The sequence below is a fragment of the Pygoscelis adeliae genome, unplaced genomic scaffold (assembly GCF_000699105.1).
Source record: "Pygoscelis adeliae isolate BGI_AS28 unplaced genomic scaffold, ASM69910v1 Scaffold183, whole genome shotgun sequence".
Lineage (NCBI taxonomy): Eukaryota > Metazoa > Chordata > Aves > Sphenisciformes > Spheniscidae > Pygoscelis > Pygoscelis adeliae.
The window spans coordinates 1,079,831-1,097,820 of NW_008824536.1; the positions used below are offsets into that span (position 1 = coordinate 1,079,831).

Below are 17,990 nucleotides of genomic sequence, written 5' to 3' on the forward strand. Positions count from 1 at the left end.
CCAGCTCCCTGATAAACCACTGCAGTTCTTGCATAGAGTCCTGATGCAACCTCCCTTTTGTTACAGTGTTCAGTGCCTTGTGGAGTGGGGCAGAGGACCCGAGATGTGAAATGTGTCAGCAACCTTGGAGACATTGTTGATGATGAGGAATGTAACATGAAGCTGCGGCCAAACGATATTGAGAACTGCGACATGGGTCCCTGCGCTAAGAGCTGGTTCCTTACAGAGTGGAGTGACAGGGTAAGGCTTCTTATTATCTTTGTGCTGCCAAATCTTCTAAAACAACGTAGGTGCATCAGAATTAAAAAATATACATCTGTACAGCCATAAAAGGAGTGATCTTATTTTTCATGTTTATCCTTGATTTGTTAAACAGGCAAGAGCAAACAAAAAAGGAATGATCCCAAGGGCATCTTGAGTTTGTGTTAGATACAAGAATGCATAGAAGGGGCAAGCATGTGGGTACATGGCCAAACATCTGGATTTAGAATTGGCTCTGTCTCTGAACTTCCCAAAATATTGAGTGTGCTGAGATTTATTATTCTGCCTTGCTTAGCCCTGAGTCTCAAGATTCAGACTCTAAAAGTTTCCCTACTGTTTTTTTAAGGGATGGAGGTTTGAGGCCTGATGTCTGGGTTTAAGTTCAAGCCATAAAACAATTATCCTATAGATGCGCAAAGAGGGGAACAACTTCATAAACTCAGGCAAGGTTGATTCAGGCTTTTGTACTTTGTGAACATGGATGTATTTTTTTATCCCAATGAGTCAGATTCTCTGCATGAAAGCAATAAAATCAGTGGTGATTTACCTTGTTTCATAATTGGGCGCAGAGTTGTTGTTCAGTAGTGATATTTATATGCTTTCATTATTAAAAGGCTTACAAACATGGGCTAAGAAAAGCCCAGTATTTTGGTCCCTCTTGTGGATGCTTGCATATCAATTTCATCTGTAGACAAGTTGAGCCTTCAGTCTGTGAAATCCTGATTGCATCTCCCTTTTCTTTGACTGGTTGTTTTGGCAGGCAAATAATACAATTTGTCATTGAAGCTGTAAGATTACATTCTTAACTTCACGGCTTCATTATTTAGATCATTAGAACATCTGGCTCATAGGTTATGCATTAGCTGGACACTCAGAAGATTTTCCACATATTTTAGATGCAGAGAAGGAGGAGGAACTTCACAAGTAGGACAGGTACCTGTTATGTCACATAATTTTAAAAAGACTGATCAGACTCTTGCTACAATTAAAAGCCAGCAAAATTTTCAGCCTCAAGACAATTCAAACAAATTTTATAACGAAAAAAATACACTAATAAATCTTTGTTATTGTCATTTGAACTCTTTTTCCAGTTGTTATTCATTTGGTGTACACTCTTGCATAGCATGGACAGAAAGTTACTAGGTGAAGTGCAGGTGTTAGTGCAAATGGCAAAGTTTTTGCTGTAGGGGAAGTGGCAGTGCCTTTTTTTTTTTTGTTTTAGCTTGTAGAGCTGTTCTTTGTACAGTGCTATTAAAGTGAGATTTTACAAGTAACAGAAAAATGGATTCTACCCTCAAAGACATCTTTCTTGAAAAAGTTGGCCCAGCTACTATCAGCTAGTGCAGTTCCACCACCTAAAGTACATACGCTCCAGTGAAGACTCTAGCATCAATTATTCTACATTGATATTTTGTCCTCTGCAGAATTAAAAGTAGTTTTTGTAGCTGAAGATTATGACTATATAACGTTATTATGCTTATTTATATGTATTAAATGAGATAAAAGTGAAGCAGGTAATGCAGAAAATGTTGGAGTTTTTTCTTACCGCAAACATTTTAGGGTCAGAGAGTAAAGAATGGATTTTGTTAACTTCTCAGCTTATATAAGTGTACAAATTAATTTCTTCCAAATGCCTGCTACTGTAGTTGGCATTATTCACTATCACTTCTGCCAGCGGTGGGTTTGGAGATTGATTCACAAAGAGAATGGAAGGAACAGCTTATTTCAGAAAAAAAGTAGATTCGGGCTAGAATGTGCAGAATCTTCTAAGGTTTACACATACCTTATAACTCAGATGTTCAGAGATGTTCAGTGGCAGTGATTCCAGTGGAAGTCAGTGGAATATAGGAGTAGTCAAAGTCAGGCCTTTGGCCATTAGCTTTCTTAGTGTGCCTTTCAAGGGCTGTTCTTAGGACAGTCTCTCTTTTTAGAAGTCTCTCTTTCTTTGTAGAGGAGTGTGTTTCTATTGAAAGACAAGAGGAGAATTCTGTCATGGAATGGAAATGGGCATTCCCAGGTGTATGGACCTTGCATGTGTAATTTGCCCAAACAATTCTTTAAAAAGTACTTTAAGCCAAGCCACACTTCAGCAATAAGCATAGATCAGCGATGGGCGGCCACAGATGGTTCAGATAAGCAGCCAAAAGTTCAAATGCTTAAAGAAAGCTTGTTCAAACCTTTTGAGTCCGCAAAACTGTGGTGGAAATCTCACAAGAACAGACCTTCTTTGTAAGATTTATTACATGCCTACTTCAAGTCCCAGCTGGAAATACCACAGAACAGTCTTTCCCATTGTATTTTGACATTTCAGCCGTGGCTAGAAATAAGAGGTAAGAGAAGTTATCATAACTTTTGAGAACGTTGGAACTTTGAAATGGTTGAGTTCAAACTTGGTTACAGCCATAAGAGAAGGCCTGGCCTGTACTTTTCTGAACCCGTTTTGCAAACACTTAATGTGTACTGTTGCACATGCAGCAAGTAGAGATTTCCAGAGACCTGTCAGAGATCGGTTAGGCATATACTTTCTCTTTCAGCAAGGGATGTATCAGACTTCCATGTCCGGATTTATGTGATGCATGGGGCATTACAATATAGCCTTGGTTAATTAGTGAAAGATCAAGAAGAAGCACAGTAATATAAAAATTACAATTGTCTTTGCTGCCAACAGATGTTAAATTTCAGGATTTGATATCTGATATGTATTTGTGCAGAATTTGACAAGGGTATTCTTTAACACAGGGAGAGAGAGAGATGAATAGTCACATCTGAGTTTTAAGAAAAGGACAGGATCTAATTTAGGATTGGTGGAAAGATTTTGGGTTTTCTTATTTTACTGAAATCTTGCAAAGTTTTAATTGATGCAAAATCATGCTAGTTGCCTTCATTTTCACTAATAGTTTTTGTGGTTCTGAATTGGAAGATTATGGCATTGAATTTCCCTAAATAAAACTTCTGCAACACAACATACATGACCTTAAAAACCTGCAGAGTACACAGTTGTGGCAGGAGTTCTGTCTCCTTCCCAGGGTGGGCTGTATGTAGCCTTACTCTGTAAATAACACTTGGCTGCCTTCTCGCCATGTTCTCCCATCTTGCTTTCCCACAACATATATTTATGTATTTTATTGCCCACCTGTTTCCCCCCGTGGCATTGACCTTCTTGGATTCAGTTTCTGCACAGACTGATTCTTTATACATATAATTAAACTAAGTAATTAAAAACCCCTCCATGTTCCTAAAAAAATACAATTCTTAATTTGAGTTATTTTGATAAATAGGTATCAGAGTCCATTGTAGGTATGTTGCACACACACTTTCACCTGCAAAGCTTAGGAGTTGTATGGCTACCATGTGCACACTGGTGGAACATGTGAAGGAAGGAAGGAAGGAAGGAAGGAAAGCAATTTGTCCTTAAGAAACAAACCCTTATTTTGTGAAAAGTATATGCTCTGTTATTTGTCTTTGAAGTAGATCTAAACACCATATTCTGATATCCCCCAGGCTCAATCTTGAGAGAAACAGAAATTTTTACTCATTTCAATGGGAAAGATTACAGGTTAAAAGTCTCTAGCAGCAAAGTGAGACTCATCTTATGTTGTATGTGCCTGTCTTTACATGTATTGCTCTATCCTGAGTATAAATAATAGCATTAACCTAAGTTTCATGGCTTTGTCTTCTACATGATCTTTAACCCCTTTTGATTATAGAGAGTCTGGACAAACTTTTGTGATATTTTTACACGAGTTTGTAGAAAGATAGCTTCCTGTCTCATAATTCTCTTTAGATGCCGTACCACGTTAAAACGGTAGAGTTCCACGAAACTGCATCCATTAATCAGTAGAGTAAAGCTGGTGAACCTTCCTGAACTTCGCAACAAAATGGGATTGATGGGAGCAGATGAGATTCTTGCAAACATTTCACATGACTGATTCTTTGACAGCTCTAACTGCTGGAAAGTTTACTTCTCCTATGGGTCAGAAGCGGGAAACTGCATTCTCCTGATTTACGGCAATGGGCGACTCACCAGTGTTTCCTTCCAGCTAACCGGAGCATTCCCCTCTTGCATTTTTGTTTAGTCCTCATTGCCATCTCCTCTGTTCATTTGTTTCTCATTTTATGTTTAGAAGATACTTAGAAAAGAAGCCAAAATACAAACAATTCTTAGATGTTAATGAGATTCTGAGGCCAAAATAAAATCTTGGGAAGAAAGAAAAAATGCTGCACATCAGGGAACAAAATCAAAACAGATCAAACACGTGCTCTGGATTTCACTCTTCATTAAAAAGAGTAACAGCAATGCTTCTGTAATATCTGCCATTAGAGAACTGTAGTGTGCTTCGTAAAAATCAACGCTTTATTCCTCACAATCCTAAAGCACTACCTAACAGGTACAAGTGGGTTTGTTGACCAGTGAAATGTGGAACCACCAATGAATATTGTAGCTCACACTTTTCTTTCAGTGCTTTTTATTGAAATCTGGATAGCTCTTGTAAAATCTCCTGGATCCTGAAAAAAAAAACAAAGGAAGAGAGACCACCGTGGAGCTTGTGTGCAGGCATTTCATTATTTTTGATTATCACTGTTTATTTGTTTTCAGTATAAAATGAAATCCATTGATTTCATGTGGGAATCATATGGAAATAGAAGTTTTGCATTCTTTATGTATAAGTATGTAACTCACTTAATGATTTGCAATGAAATATATAGCCAGGAGAGTTTTGAAGGAGACATTGGTAGAAGGGTGGCCAGGACCTACAGAGATTTCTGTTTTCTTCTCTGGAGCTGATCTCTCTTTGCCACAATTCAGCTGCTTTAGATGAAAATCAGCATATAAAAGTCTGCATGGCAGGGAGGAGCCTTGCCAGCTAGGGCCCACAGTATCCCGGTTAGGTCAGCAGGGCAGGCTCGTAGGTGGCAGGCAGGGGCAAATGAGAGTCCAGATGATCAGACAAGATCATGGTGATGAGGCAGGTCCAAGGTCAAGCTGGGAAATCAACCCACAGCTCAGGGTCAGACACAGCCCAGTGATCCTGGGGCAGGTCCACGGTAATGAGGCAGGGTCCAGGTCAGGCTGGGAAGTGAGTCCAAGGGTGATGGATCAATGAGGCCTGTGTCCAGGCTGTGGCTGGGGACAGGCACATCTCTGATAAAGCTCAGGCAGGGACTGGTGGACCAGGGCTGAGGTTAAATGGTGACCCTGGGCCATGGGCAGGGGTGTGGTTGGAGGCCCCAAGTGAGGCCGGTCAGGGCCAGTAAGGCATATTGGTGCACTTAGGGCCTGAGAAGTCCTTACAGCTCTCAAGGCAAGTGATACTTACTGTATGAGCCAGAGTAGTGAAGAGGTCTGTTCCCTAACGTTACTTCAGAGAGCATTAGTAATATGTAAGTACCAACAGTGTTACCAACTACATACAAAGAAGTAACAGTGTGTATGTAGAAGCAATCATGATCCAGCTGAAGTGTCCAAAAATTCTAAGACCATATTTCAAAACTTGTTACCTTGGAAGGATACCATGGATCTGCTAGACTAAATACAGGGATGGTTTGACTTCTGATCCAGTGCCTACTGTATGCATAGATGCATGCTAAAGGGAAATAATTTAAGTCCAGATATCAGAAAGTGTTTTGGCAACACATAAGAATATTTCTGACTACACAACCCCCCCCCTTTAAACTTTTTTTTTTTTAAGAAATCAAGGCTGCTCTCAACAGTTTTGTCTTTTGAAAATCTGCCCCCAGTCTTGGAACTGTGGCAGGTGAGCTTCTGAATTACGATTCTTATTTTATTACTGGGAAAACAAAGGTTACATAATCTTTCTAAAATCCCTTCTGCAAAGGATTTTCTCAGAGTAGGTCCCATGATGCTAAGGAGTTTCATAAATGTATTTCAAACATAGATCTTTATTTTTATTTCTTTACAGTAGTGTAACATCAGGAGGATGATTCATAAAAAACTGTACTATCTTGTGGGGAATCATTAAGATGATGAAGATTAAAGTGTGGTACACAGAATTCCTGCACAAATGAGGACGTTTTACTGGAACTCAATTGGTTGTTATTTAAAAATTTAATTAAGGCTAGCAATGGTGCTGAGACCTGGGTGAAAGGACTCTCGAGTTCTGGTAGATTTCCTGCTGCCTCTTTCTTGTGGTCTGTTGCCCCAGTTGAGAGTAATGAGTAGGGCTGGCACATTAGTGAAATGGAACTGGCACTGTTAAAGGGGGTTTTTGCACTACCATGCCCTGTGGCCGTGACAAAAATTCAGGCTTCCACTTGCAGTTTTCCGAGTTTGCAGGAACTAGCCTTATTTTCATGGACTGCTGTAACAGTTGTTTTCTGACAACTATGAGAGCACTGGATTAGGGTTGGTTTGTTTTATTTTTAGTTTTTAATGGGAATGGAAAGCTTCTGAAACTGAACTCATGAGGGAGGGACCTCAGGAAGAGGAGAAATGGCAGACTCCTTAGAACTAGGGAGGATATTCCACAGACCAAGGTTTTTGAGGAATTTCTGCCAATTAAAACAAGACAGTGAAACAAAATATCTTTAATAATAGGACCAGAACAGAGAAGTTGCAGCTTGTGAAAGTTCCTCATGTCATACAATGTTAGGTTATGGTAGTTACTATGTATTAATGCAACAAATCAATGGCACAAAATTGAAAGTAGTGGGTGTGTTGATTGTGAAAGCCAAAGGGAGAGGATTCATTATCCAAACACTCCCTACTCCCTGCTTTGAGCTTTGGAACTCATGGCTTTCACATGGAAGATTTTTACTGAAAGGAAGAAAAAACCATGAAAAACCAAATACTTAACGCAGAGACATTCAGGTTTAAGTTTGCTTTGTAAATCCTTTGAGGGTAGTTAATCTGTAGTAAAATCTTGCAGCAGAGGGTGGGACAACCCTATACCTTCCCATTTGGTATTTCCTTTGTTATTCGATATGTAAGCCTAGTTCATGCACAATCATTTAAAACATAAGACTATGGAGATTTTCTGGATGACTTTATGGACTAAACTTGTTCCCAGCTCTGGTTTGCAAAGCAGAAAAGCAAATTACATAGTCAAATGAAAATTACTTAGAAATAAGAAAAGTATTTGCAGAGTATATGCATAGTTCTCTATGCGTAATGTAATTGAACATACTTGCCGAGGATAAAATATGAACAGCCACAAAATTTATTTCTGTACAGTGGGTTTGAAAGGTAGCCATTTTATGGGCCTCAGTTAAACAGTCAGTTTACCTAGGAGTGGACTGTTTGAAATGGGTTTAGTTTAGTTTAGGTTTAGTTTACATAAACAGGAAAACGTTCACTGCTAGCACAATGTACATCATTCTTGTATTTTCAAGATTTTGCCAGTTTACTTTGAAAAGACCTCCTCAGCCGTCAAATCTCGTTTGCTGAGGAGGTAAGTATATTTCACATATCTGTGTGAAAGTGGAAAATTTTGTTGTGCACCACCAACAAAAAAAGGTTCATTATGTTACTTGCAGGCATCATTTAAGAGAAGCTTAATTATTCAGTCTTGCAGGTGGAGGAAGAAATCATTCCAAGCTATGAGCAATTTTTTCCTATTCCTGTGGAGTACATAAGCATCTCTTTAAATTCTGAATTTCTAGTTATTCCAAAATTGTATTTTGTTTGTTAAAAAAATGACTTGTAAAAAGTTGAATCACTTTTTTAGTTTTCTAGGGATTCCATTTCAGTAAAGCTTTGCCCTTCTATTTGAACATCTTGTGAAAGAAACCAACTTGCTTGATAGAAAGAATGTTTTTCTATACTGTGTCTGTGGAATAAATATAACATGACTACATGTTTCACACAAATAATGAGCATTCTTCAGTGCAAGTGAGTAAAGAGTAGTTTGCAACCAATTGTACACTCAGTCACTGGTGTCTCTTGAGAAGATGAATGTCTGTATTGGTTAATCCCGTTATTAATAGTAGTGCTATCATGGCACCTGCTGTTCTGTAGTTGAACTACTGGATGTGGGCCCTTACGTTATTGCTGCTGGAAGTCAAATCGAGCTAGTGGTCAACTCTGTGTCTCATTACCAGTTTTTTGAATCATTCTTACTTTTATTCAATAAAATTTTAAAAAATGTTCCAATTCAGAGTTACATCCACTCACAAGGAATGTACTGTTCATTGTGGAAGTAATACACAGTTTCTCCTAATTAATTACATTGTAAGTTAAAAAATCTAAAATGTCAATCAAATACATCTTTTTCTCCCATATACCACATACTTATTTGTGGTTTTCTTTGCATGTGTAATATAATTGTAATTGTTTAAATTCAATTATATACATACCTTTCAGCGAGCTGCACATGGGTTTTTCTTTATTTTAATGGTCTAGACATGAAATGCCAAATGCATTTTGAAAGAAAAAGAAAGAAAGGGAAGATTAAGAAAGAATTAAGCAACAAAAATACAGTCGAACACAAGAATTGATTATTTCCCTGGCATGTTTCTGTTTTTTAAATGTCAGTAGTTTGATGCTGCCCAGAACAGTGGACTATTGGAGACTTTACCACTGAACTAGATGAATGACCAAACTATAAGGGTATAAATGGAATTTATCCTGCGTGATTTACGGGTGACAGGCGTACAGTCTCCGAATATATGACAGAAGAATCTGCATAGCACTATTTATTAAGAGCTTTCAGGATTCAGCAGTGAAAAGTTGAGAATGGTGAATGTTAGTTACTGGGAATTCATATCATTAGAGAGCAACATTGAATTTACATAAAATTCTACAGCCACCTCTTCTGCTAAAACTTACTAACAACTTACAATTGGAAGAGGTTAGGCGATAGTTAGTGGTAGTTACAGTTAATTGCTGAGGATTTACCTGAACCTTTTGAAACCACCTGTCAAAAAGTTCTGTGTTTTTCTACCTTATTGTGCTCTCATACTCTGTCAACTCGTTATATGGAAAAGTTCCAGGATGTGCTATGCCGTCATTTTACTACCAATGCCACAGCCCTCAGTCTTCCTAGCCTCGTCCTTTTAACCGGTGTCAGAGTTCACCTGGCTGACAGCTTGGATGGTCAGAGGAGGAACTCATAGAACAATTCAAAGGGTGAAATACGACTGCTGTCTGAAAAGCTGCTTATTGAAATTATCCCTTCTCAGATCTATTAATTGGTATGCAAAAAGGTGAATAAAATGAAAACTGAAAGAATTTACGGAGAGGAAGAAGGAAGGAAAAGTAAGAAAGCTAATAAAAAGCTACAAAACCCAGATTTCTTTCTGTCCTGATCCTTCAATTTCTTTCATTTGTGACTGTAAAGGACAGGTACTACTTGTAGTGTATTCAGAAGTATGAAACTGTAAGATGATTTGCTACAGCTGAATTACAAGTAAAAATAATCGACTTTGCATAAATTCATTTACTTTTCATGATTGTTGCTTCTCCTCATTTTATTGTGCGGTCTGGAGGACGGACTAGTGAACATGTTCTGTCTTTTGCTCCCCAGTGTTCTGCAGAATGTGGTGACGGAGTCCGTACGCGTTCAGTGGTTTGTATGACGAACCATGTCAGCAGTTTGCCTCTGGAAGGCTGTGGCAATAACAGACCCTCTGAAACAACTCCCTGTAATAACGGACCCTGTGCTGGTAAAGTGGAGTGGTTTGCTGGGGGCTGGACACAGGTAAGCTCTGTATCTAACATATGTATTTGTTTTGTGCTGATATTCTCATTTAAAAAATGTATTTTCATGCAATGAAGATGTGTGCCATAAGGTTATTTCTACGTCTCTGTGGAATATTTGGATTTTTTTGGTCTGTATTTTGCTGAGTTGGCGTTCAATACTTTTCAGCACCTGCTGGTTTTTTACTTTGATGAAAATAAGATTTTGTTCTTCTCTTCCTCTGTACCTTCATTTTTATTTCTTATCTACTGACCCACTGTATTTATAAAATGAAAGATAACAGAAAGCTGCTTAGCATATTCAGGTGAACACTAAAGCAACAGATTTGCACCTTTTAAAGTAGAGCCTTTGTGATCATGCATACCTGCAGGGATACCTATATAGATATATAGATACAAATGGAATTTCCAAAAGATAAATAAGACCAAAACCAATGGCTAAACCCAAAAGTTAACTTTAGTATTGTGCTGTTCGTGATAATAGGTGAAAAGAACAAAATTTGGTTAGTGGCCTGTATCCTGATGCTCTTTCCTCAAGGTAGCTTCTTCCCTTGATCCACATCTCAATAGTCCTTCTCATTCTAAATAAACATTTCTGCTGTCAGGAACAAAGGCATTTCAGAAGCTGTCAACTGGTGCCCAGACATTTATGTCCCTTTGTGTAGGCTCTCATATAGCCTAGAGAGCCTTTCGGGCTGCTGGTACCATCACCTCATTGAGTTGTTAGGGAAAAGTCTCTTGGCTGTGCTGTTAACTCACTGCATTTCAGATTCCAAGATCCTTCCAGGTGATAAGGAGCTGGAAGTTAAACTGGTACAGCTGAGATGGAGATTACAGGGCTACTACTATGCTAATGCTTTCAAGTGTAAGTGATAATTATTTGTATTGTATAAGAGTAATAACAAATTTAGATTTAAAACATACTTAGCTGCAGTTCTAATAACAGGCGAAATCTGGGCCTTGTTACTTACACCGCTCCATGCAGGTGAATAGGAACTTTGTATCCATTCGTGCTACTACAGAGGGAAGCGTTGGGTAAGGTCGTCCTAACTCTCCCTATTCTGTTCTGAGTGAGAATGTTTCTGTCCTTTACAATTCGCTGTTCTTTTAAGCTAATTCACCTTCTTTCTTTGCGTGAGATTGAATTGTTTGATGCATACCAAGGGTACAAAGTCTTTGCTGTATGTTATCTGAAAGAAGTGTCTGACAACATCTATTCTACTCGCCAAATCCTGACTTCTAAATATCAAAATGAAAGCAGACAGTCAGTAGATCAGAGAAGGAGGGAGCACTGGTGGATGACCTTCTGTGTTACGCTCCGCTAGAGCTAAAGCTGAATGTTAAAATACCGTCTTCTGGAGGAACCATTAAAAGAGAGCAGTGACAGATATGTTCAGTTTTAAAGAAAGTGCAGTTATATTATTTCCTGTAGAATTTATTTGGGTGCATTCATATCAAGGTTCTTCATTCAGCTCAAGGTTTTTCTGGGTATCTGGTAAAGGGATCATAAATTCCACCCAAAATATAACAAAATCCCCACTTTTAATAACATTTGATTGGCTTAGGCTAGAAAAAGCCTTTGAAAATCATAGTCCTTTATGCAACATAGGACCATATTCCAGCAATATGTTGCTGGAATCATCTTCTAAAAACCTTTTTACAAGTGCCAGGAACAGTATTGTGTGTGTATTTAACCTTTAAATGGGCAGTAAGAGTCCATGTGAGTCGAATTTGCTTTTCAGAACTGGAACCAACACTGCATCACATAGATACTTGCAAACATGAAAAGAACACCCTGGCAGATCAAGGCATTTTCTAAAAACCACACAGAATGTGGGGATTTGTAAAGCTGCAAAACTGTGCTCTAACCTTACAACCCTCAAAGGTTCAGTGCAGTGTGTACAATCCTGCTTCAGCAAGAAGCAGTAACACTGTTTATGGAGAAAGTAAGTTATGCTTCTCTTTTTGTTAGAAAAATAAATACCAGTTTCTTTTTGTAGCTACAGGTAGAAACTACAGTTTTAGATTTCTCCAAAAGCACACTTACAGTCATATGTCATCGTCTTCATAAAAATAATTAGAAATATATTTTGAGTCTGTGGTACCACGTGGAATAAAAATTCACAGAAGTACAGTTTTAACCACTGTAACCATTTTTAAGATGAAAAATTAAATATGCAATACCTGACACAGTCAGTAGTCACTTGATGAATTAAGTCATTACTATATCCTTCAGCATTTTCTTGCCCTGGTTCCTAACTGGGACTGCTGGCTACTATGTTAGTACTACCTACAAATAATAATAAATAACCCAAGGTTTATCTAGGCTACTATTCTGGTTCTGAGAGATAAAAACCCTACCGCAGGAAATTAAGGAATACTTTACCCTTTTCCTTTCTCTTCAAGTCGTACGTATGCCAATGATGGAAGGAAAGATACAGTTAAGTTCATTTTACTGAGGAAAGAACATACAAAAGTAAGGAAATGGATTTTGGATGTTAGCGTCTAGTATGTGTCCAAGAATAGGGAATAAGCAAAGCTTTACGAATTTTCCTGTTTGAATATTAATTTAAAATGCAAGTATATGTGTGTGTGTGTTGTTGTATTTCAGAAACAGATAACGTGGAGAAACATGTTACTTTGGAAACAAGTTGAAGAACATAAGTAGAATAACAAAAGTCCACCGCTTTTTTTTGTTCTCTGATACAGTGCTCTACTGAATGTGGCAGTGGAACTCAACAGAGAGAAGTAATTTGTGTTAGGAAAACTGAAGGTAATTTTGATGTTTTGAACTCCTATGAATGTTCATATTTGGAAAAGCCTCCCAGCCAGCAATCCTGCTACCTCAAACCCTGTGGATCTAAGTGGTTTCATACAGAATGGAGCACAGTAAGTCTATCATGCTTTTCTATATCTAGTTTTGTTTGATACATCTTTTTCCATGTGTATTGAAAGGGAACACCATTTGCATAAAACTGTTGATCGTGAAATTGACTTAATCTTGCACAGGAATGATACTAAAAAGAAAGCATACTCTTCAGTACCCAGTGGAACTTAGGAAAGTTAGGAAGTATCTTGACCACTAGGAGACAGTGCATAGTTGTCTTTTCATCACTGATGTCTACTTCCAAGAATCTTCCTCTTTTATAAAGTTGGTTTGCGCCTTAATGAGACTATGAGGTGCACTAAGAAGTTCTTTTCAGACCTCTAGTTTCATTAAAATTAAGGAGCATTTAATAAAGAATGAGGGACGTATTCAGTTCTTAGTCAGTTTTACCATAATACTTTACTGTAAACTCTTCATTGTAATACTTAGAACTTTAATGAGAGAAAACTTACTGTAGAGCTTCGTGTATCTTCTGTTTCCCCTGGAAGCGGACCAGCTACATTCACCACTGCCACTAAATGCTTTGGTTTTATCTATCTTTCCATCATTTCCTATACCTGACAAAGATTACTGGATTTTTACAAAAAAATCAACATTTTTCTCCTAAATGAAAATCAGAAAGTGCATTGTCATCTTAGAATGAAAAATGGTGTGAAAACTACCTAGATAACATCATATCTAATGCAGTAACTTACACCCTGCCATGAGCCTTAAATCAAATTCAGAATGACAGCTCTGAAAAGTGGAAGCACCTCAGATGCATTCAGTTTGAGTTCCCGTAGTCAGGAACCTTTGGAAATACCTCATCCACATGACTTGAGAGAGGGAAATTATTTTGGTTTTCCCTTTTACTAAATGCTCAATTATTTGATTGGCCTACTGGCAGCACTAGAAAGCATAAAAGAAGGGTAGAATGGTTGTAACAAAATAAATCAGCTGAAGGGAATCCTGATTTTTCTTCCTTCATTGCAGGTATAGATGTTTATTTGAAAACAACAAGCAAGTTAGGCTTATAATAAAGCCGTGTAGATCCAAGTATCTTCTCTGATGTTGCTGGAAATTCTTTGGATTCTTTACTGAGCTGTTAGTTTAGATTAAATAACTTCCCCTTAGCAAACCCATTAGCAAACCCATTTTCAAATGTGAACCTGCAGGTGTGTAGCCACAAGAGATACAGCCATCTGCATCCATAGAATGCACCAGATAGATTCCTTCTGAAAGTGAAAATATATGCTCTCTTTGGCAGGCACGGAAGAAGCAAGGTGCTGACTCAGAATGTGATAGGTGTTTAGAGGTCCCTAGTTACTGTTCAAGTGCCTACTTCCTGGGAAGTGGTGTCTAAAAATCCTTAAAGGTCTAAGCCTTTGTGACCATTTTCACTGTAGGAACAAATACGTATGCTAGCTGAGGTTTTACAAGATCATATTCTAAGCGTTTTTCAGTTCTCCTTCTGATATTGTTACTGTTATCAACAGAGTATGTGCTATTTCTTACTGATAGACCTGAAAAGAAATTTATGGGCGTTAGCTGTGAGCAGAATAGGTGGTTCAAAGCCCCGGTACTAGGTTTTGAAACTGTCCAGTTCATATCTTCAGCAGACTTTTTATATGACCTAGGATAAATGGCGTGGCCGCTCATTCAGGGGGATTAAATGGCTGGCTAACACAGAATGCTGGGTTTTGTGTATAGTGTGTTGTATGTAACACCTAAATTCTGTCTTGGTTCCATTTTAAGTGCTTAAGATCTCTACAAACCTGAACTGAAGTTCTTATTGTTGGGTGTGGGATAATTACAATATGCTATACAGGCATGTAACAAGAGTAATTATATAAAAAAACAGAAGTGTTCTATTACAGTTGCCACAGGGCTGTGTCTTTTCTGAAGTGGGGAAAGGTTGTACTTGAAGATGAAGGAGCAATTTAAGAATATATTGTTAAGAATATTTAGTTAGTTTGCTACAATATCTGATTTTATGATAGTGGTAAATTGTTTTTGCAATGTTAGGAAAAGAAATAATTATGCCAAAAAAGTCAGAAAGAAAACATTCTTACTAGTTTGGGGCTATTAAGGTTTTAATCGTTATAAATGACCCAAGTTTAATTAAGTTTGTGAGCATTTAGGTCAAACTGGACAGTGAGCCAAATCTCAAAGACCTCACTCAGGCAAAATTCTTGAAGTCAACAGGGGATTTGCTTCAGTATGGGCAGAAATGTGTAATAATTGGCTTTTAAAATACCATGACAAGCAAGTACAAAAGTCCCTGGCTTCCTAACAGACTTTGAAGGAGCACAGAAATATTTTCTTCAGAAATCCAAAGAAACCTATAATGCTTAGTAAAATTGTCGTGCTGCAAGAAGTGAAAAATAATTGAGCGCTAGAAAAAAGGCAATTAAAATTATTCCTGATTGTATATAAGTGGAGGCAAAAGGGCAGTGGAGGGCAGTGCAGTCAAGTAGTAAAGTTCAGTGCAGGAGGTTCTTAAAGTAAGAAATGTGAATGCTGTGGAAAGAGTAGACTTGGGAGATATGTATAAATAAGCAGAGACAAACAAGGCTAATTAGAGAAGCAAGAAGCTAACTAATAAATTCAGAAAGGGAAATATTCTAGCATGCTTTCAGTTGCGCAGTGTCTACCACGTTTACTTGTCCAGTTGTTGCCCCTGTGGTCAAAAATGTTTCTGAACCTTTAATGAAATTGCACCTGTACGTTAAGGACTTTATAGTTAGAAAACAAAAAACAACAGGAGTGGTGAAGTTGATAGAAGGCTACAGCGATACCTGGGTCTGGCTTCAAGGTTTCATTTTTTTCTTTCTGTATTTGCACATCTCATACGGTCTTCATGAACTTCAGCTTTTGTGTTTCAGTGTTCCAAATCCTGTGAAGGAGGATTTCGGGTTCGAGAGGTACGATGTCTGTCGGATGAAATGACAGCCAGTTCTCAGTGTGATCCACAACTTAAACCTGAAGAAAAAGAACCATGTAACACACAAGATTGTACCCCTGAAATAGGTAAGGAAGAGGAAGCTTCTGTTTTAACTATGGAACTCCATCTAGTGGAGAAAATATTCAATAATCTTGCAAAGGTTTTAGAGTATATTTTCTTTATCAAGTTCAGGGTTTTATTTTTACACAAAATACAGCTCTTCTTCATGTAAAAGTAGGTTTTCATTTCTGATGAAAACCGTTTTCCTTGTAACGTGAGAAACTGGCTTGCTTCTAAAGTTGCTGAGAATGTGAGAAATCTGCTTCTGTGGAAATGGTACATATTGGGTGTTTTTATGCAGCCTCCTTGCATTCTCAGAGGTTTCTCTTGGCAGTCTTTATATCATACACGATCCCTTTTTTGTTTTAATGTATTTGGTAACAGGTTCTATAAGCACCAATATCATTAAACTAAGACATTAAGGGCAATTAAGCCATTTTCTTTTATATATAGTAAATATACACATACACAATTTGGCATTGGAATTAGTCACTCATCTCACAGATTTGATTTTAATAGTAATGAGAATGACTAGGGAAAGGAAGATGCAAGTATTTAGAAACAGTTAACTCTTACATTCTACAACAATTTTCAGTTGAGAATTATTCTTCAGCATAATTTAAGTGTATTAAAAACTTGGTATACCAATATTATTTTTATTGTATTTGTGTTGTTATTTATTTAAAACAGACTTGTACAGAATTGCTCATTTTTACATCTGCTATTAGTGTTTTGTCATTCAGTCTTTTTCTTAACATCTCAGTTTCTGTGATCACATACATGATCATATAAAGATCTTAGTTGTCGCTTAAAAAGTATTTGTAACCCTGTTGGTTGTAACGGAAAACTTCAAAATGTGAACAGACCACATGCTAACAGCTTAGAAAAATGGGGAATATTAAGAACGCCAACTTTTGTCTTTTTTAATCTAATTATTTTAAACCATTTGTAGTATTTGTAAGGAGGGAGGTGGTTTACTGTTTTCCGGTATTTAGATTTGTCAGTACTTAAAAATAACATTTGCAGGTTCTGGTGCCATCTGGACACTGCCTCAAGAGATTAGTACCTGTGAATCTAAAAATGGAGTGGACAGGTACCTAAGTGAAGAATACTAGAGACTTTCCTATCATCTTTATTCAAGACAAATTTTGTGTTTAAAAAAACCAGCAACAAAACCCCCCAAAACCCCACAACAGTATAAATGGGGATAGGTACATTTCTTCCACAGTTTTATGTATCTTTATATTAAATGTAGAGAATCTTGAATAATCTAACTTATTTGCATAGGTAGCCTATTTTAACCTGACAATGAACATTTAAATACAGGTCCAAGGGATTTTACATGGTAAAAAAGAAAGTGGATTGGTTTTTTGTTGCTCTAATACTGTTTTCCTCAGTTTCTTCTCTCTTCCTTTTTCTCCACAGATGAGAACTGCAAAGATAAATACTACAATTGCAATGTGGTGGTTCAGGCCCGGCTCTGTGTCTACACCTATTACAAAACAGCCTGTTGTGCATCCTGTACGCGTGTGGCAAACAGACAATCAGGGTTTCTCGGACGTAGATAACAAATACTCTTCTACTCAAAGCGGCAATGTCAGTCTTCAGATGGAGCTTGAACAGTGTTACTGTTTTGACTACAGCAGGTTTTAGCTTTTTAGAGATGGGTTTTTATATTGCTGAGTACATCAAGACTATGGTTAAATCTCACACCCTTTCAATTACAGTTATTATGCAGTTATCTTTTTTAAAATGTTTGTTGTAAAACCATGATCTTCTTAAAGCATTAATTTTTAATGATACTATTCTTTGCACCTGCTCATCAGATAATTATTTAAAGAACATACCAGCCTTAGTATTGTGAAATTAATGAAAACTAAATCAATCACAGGCAATTAGGCAATTACTGAAGATATTGGACCAGTATGGATGCAGCTGCTGTGTTATTTTCTGAGTGCTTACTCTTACTTGGTATTTTGGACTGCCTTAAATTAGACGACTAAATCAATGAAACACGCACATGAGAAAAATTACTTCACAAAGAACCAGACCCGTGAAGACCCATTTATCATCAGTTTCTTAGCACTCTAACATATATTTTTAATTACTTCAGTCCATTCATAATAAATTAGAATCACTGTTAAGCTTTCTCAGTTGTACTTTTAACTAACTTCCTGTCCTCAGGCGGCAAATATATACACTTG

At 37.5% G+C, this 17,990-nt stretch overlaps 1 protein-coding gene across 1 annotated transcript in view; it reads left to right on the forward strand.

Annotated features, from left to right (window-relative positions):
- The window catches only part of THSD4 (thrombospondin, type I, domain containing 4), a 316,313-nt gene extending 298,681 nt beyond the window's left edge, over positions 1-17,632 (forward strand). Inside the window, exons 13-17 of the mRNA XM_009321570.1 lie at positions 67-240; positions 9,744-9,917; positions 12,626-12,805; positions 15,668-15,812; positions 17,212-17,632. Of these exons, the coding sequence (XP_009319845.1) occupies positions 67-240; positions 9,744-9,917; positions 12,626-12,805; positions 15,668-15,812; positions 17,212-17,354 (816 nt within the window). The 3' untranslated portion in view covers positions 17,355-17,632. The remainder of the gene's footprint in view (positions 1-66; positions 241-9,743; positions 9,918-12,625; positions 12,806-15,667; positions 15,813-17,211) is intronic.
- Positions 17,633-17,990: the final 358 nt, after the last annotated feature.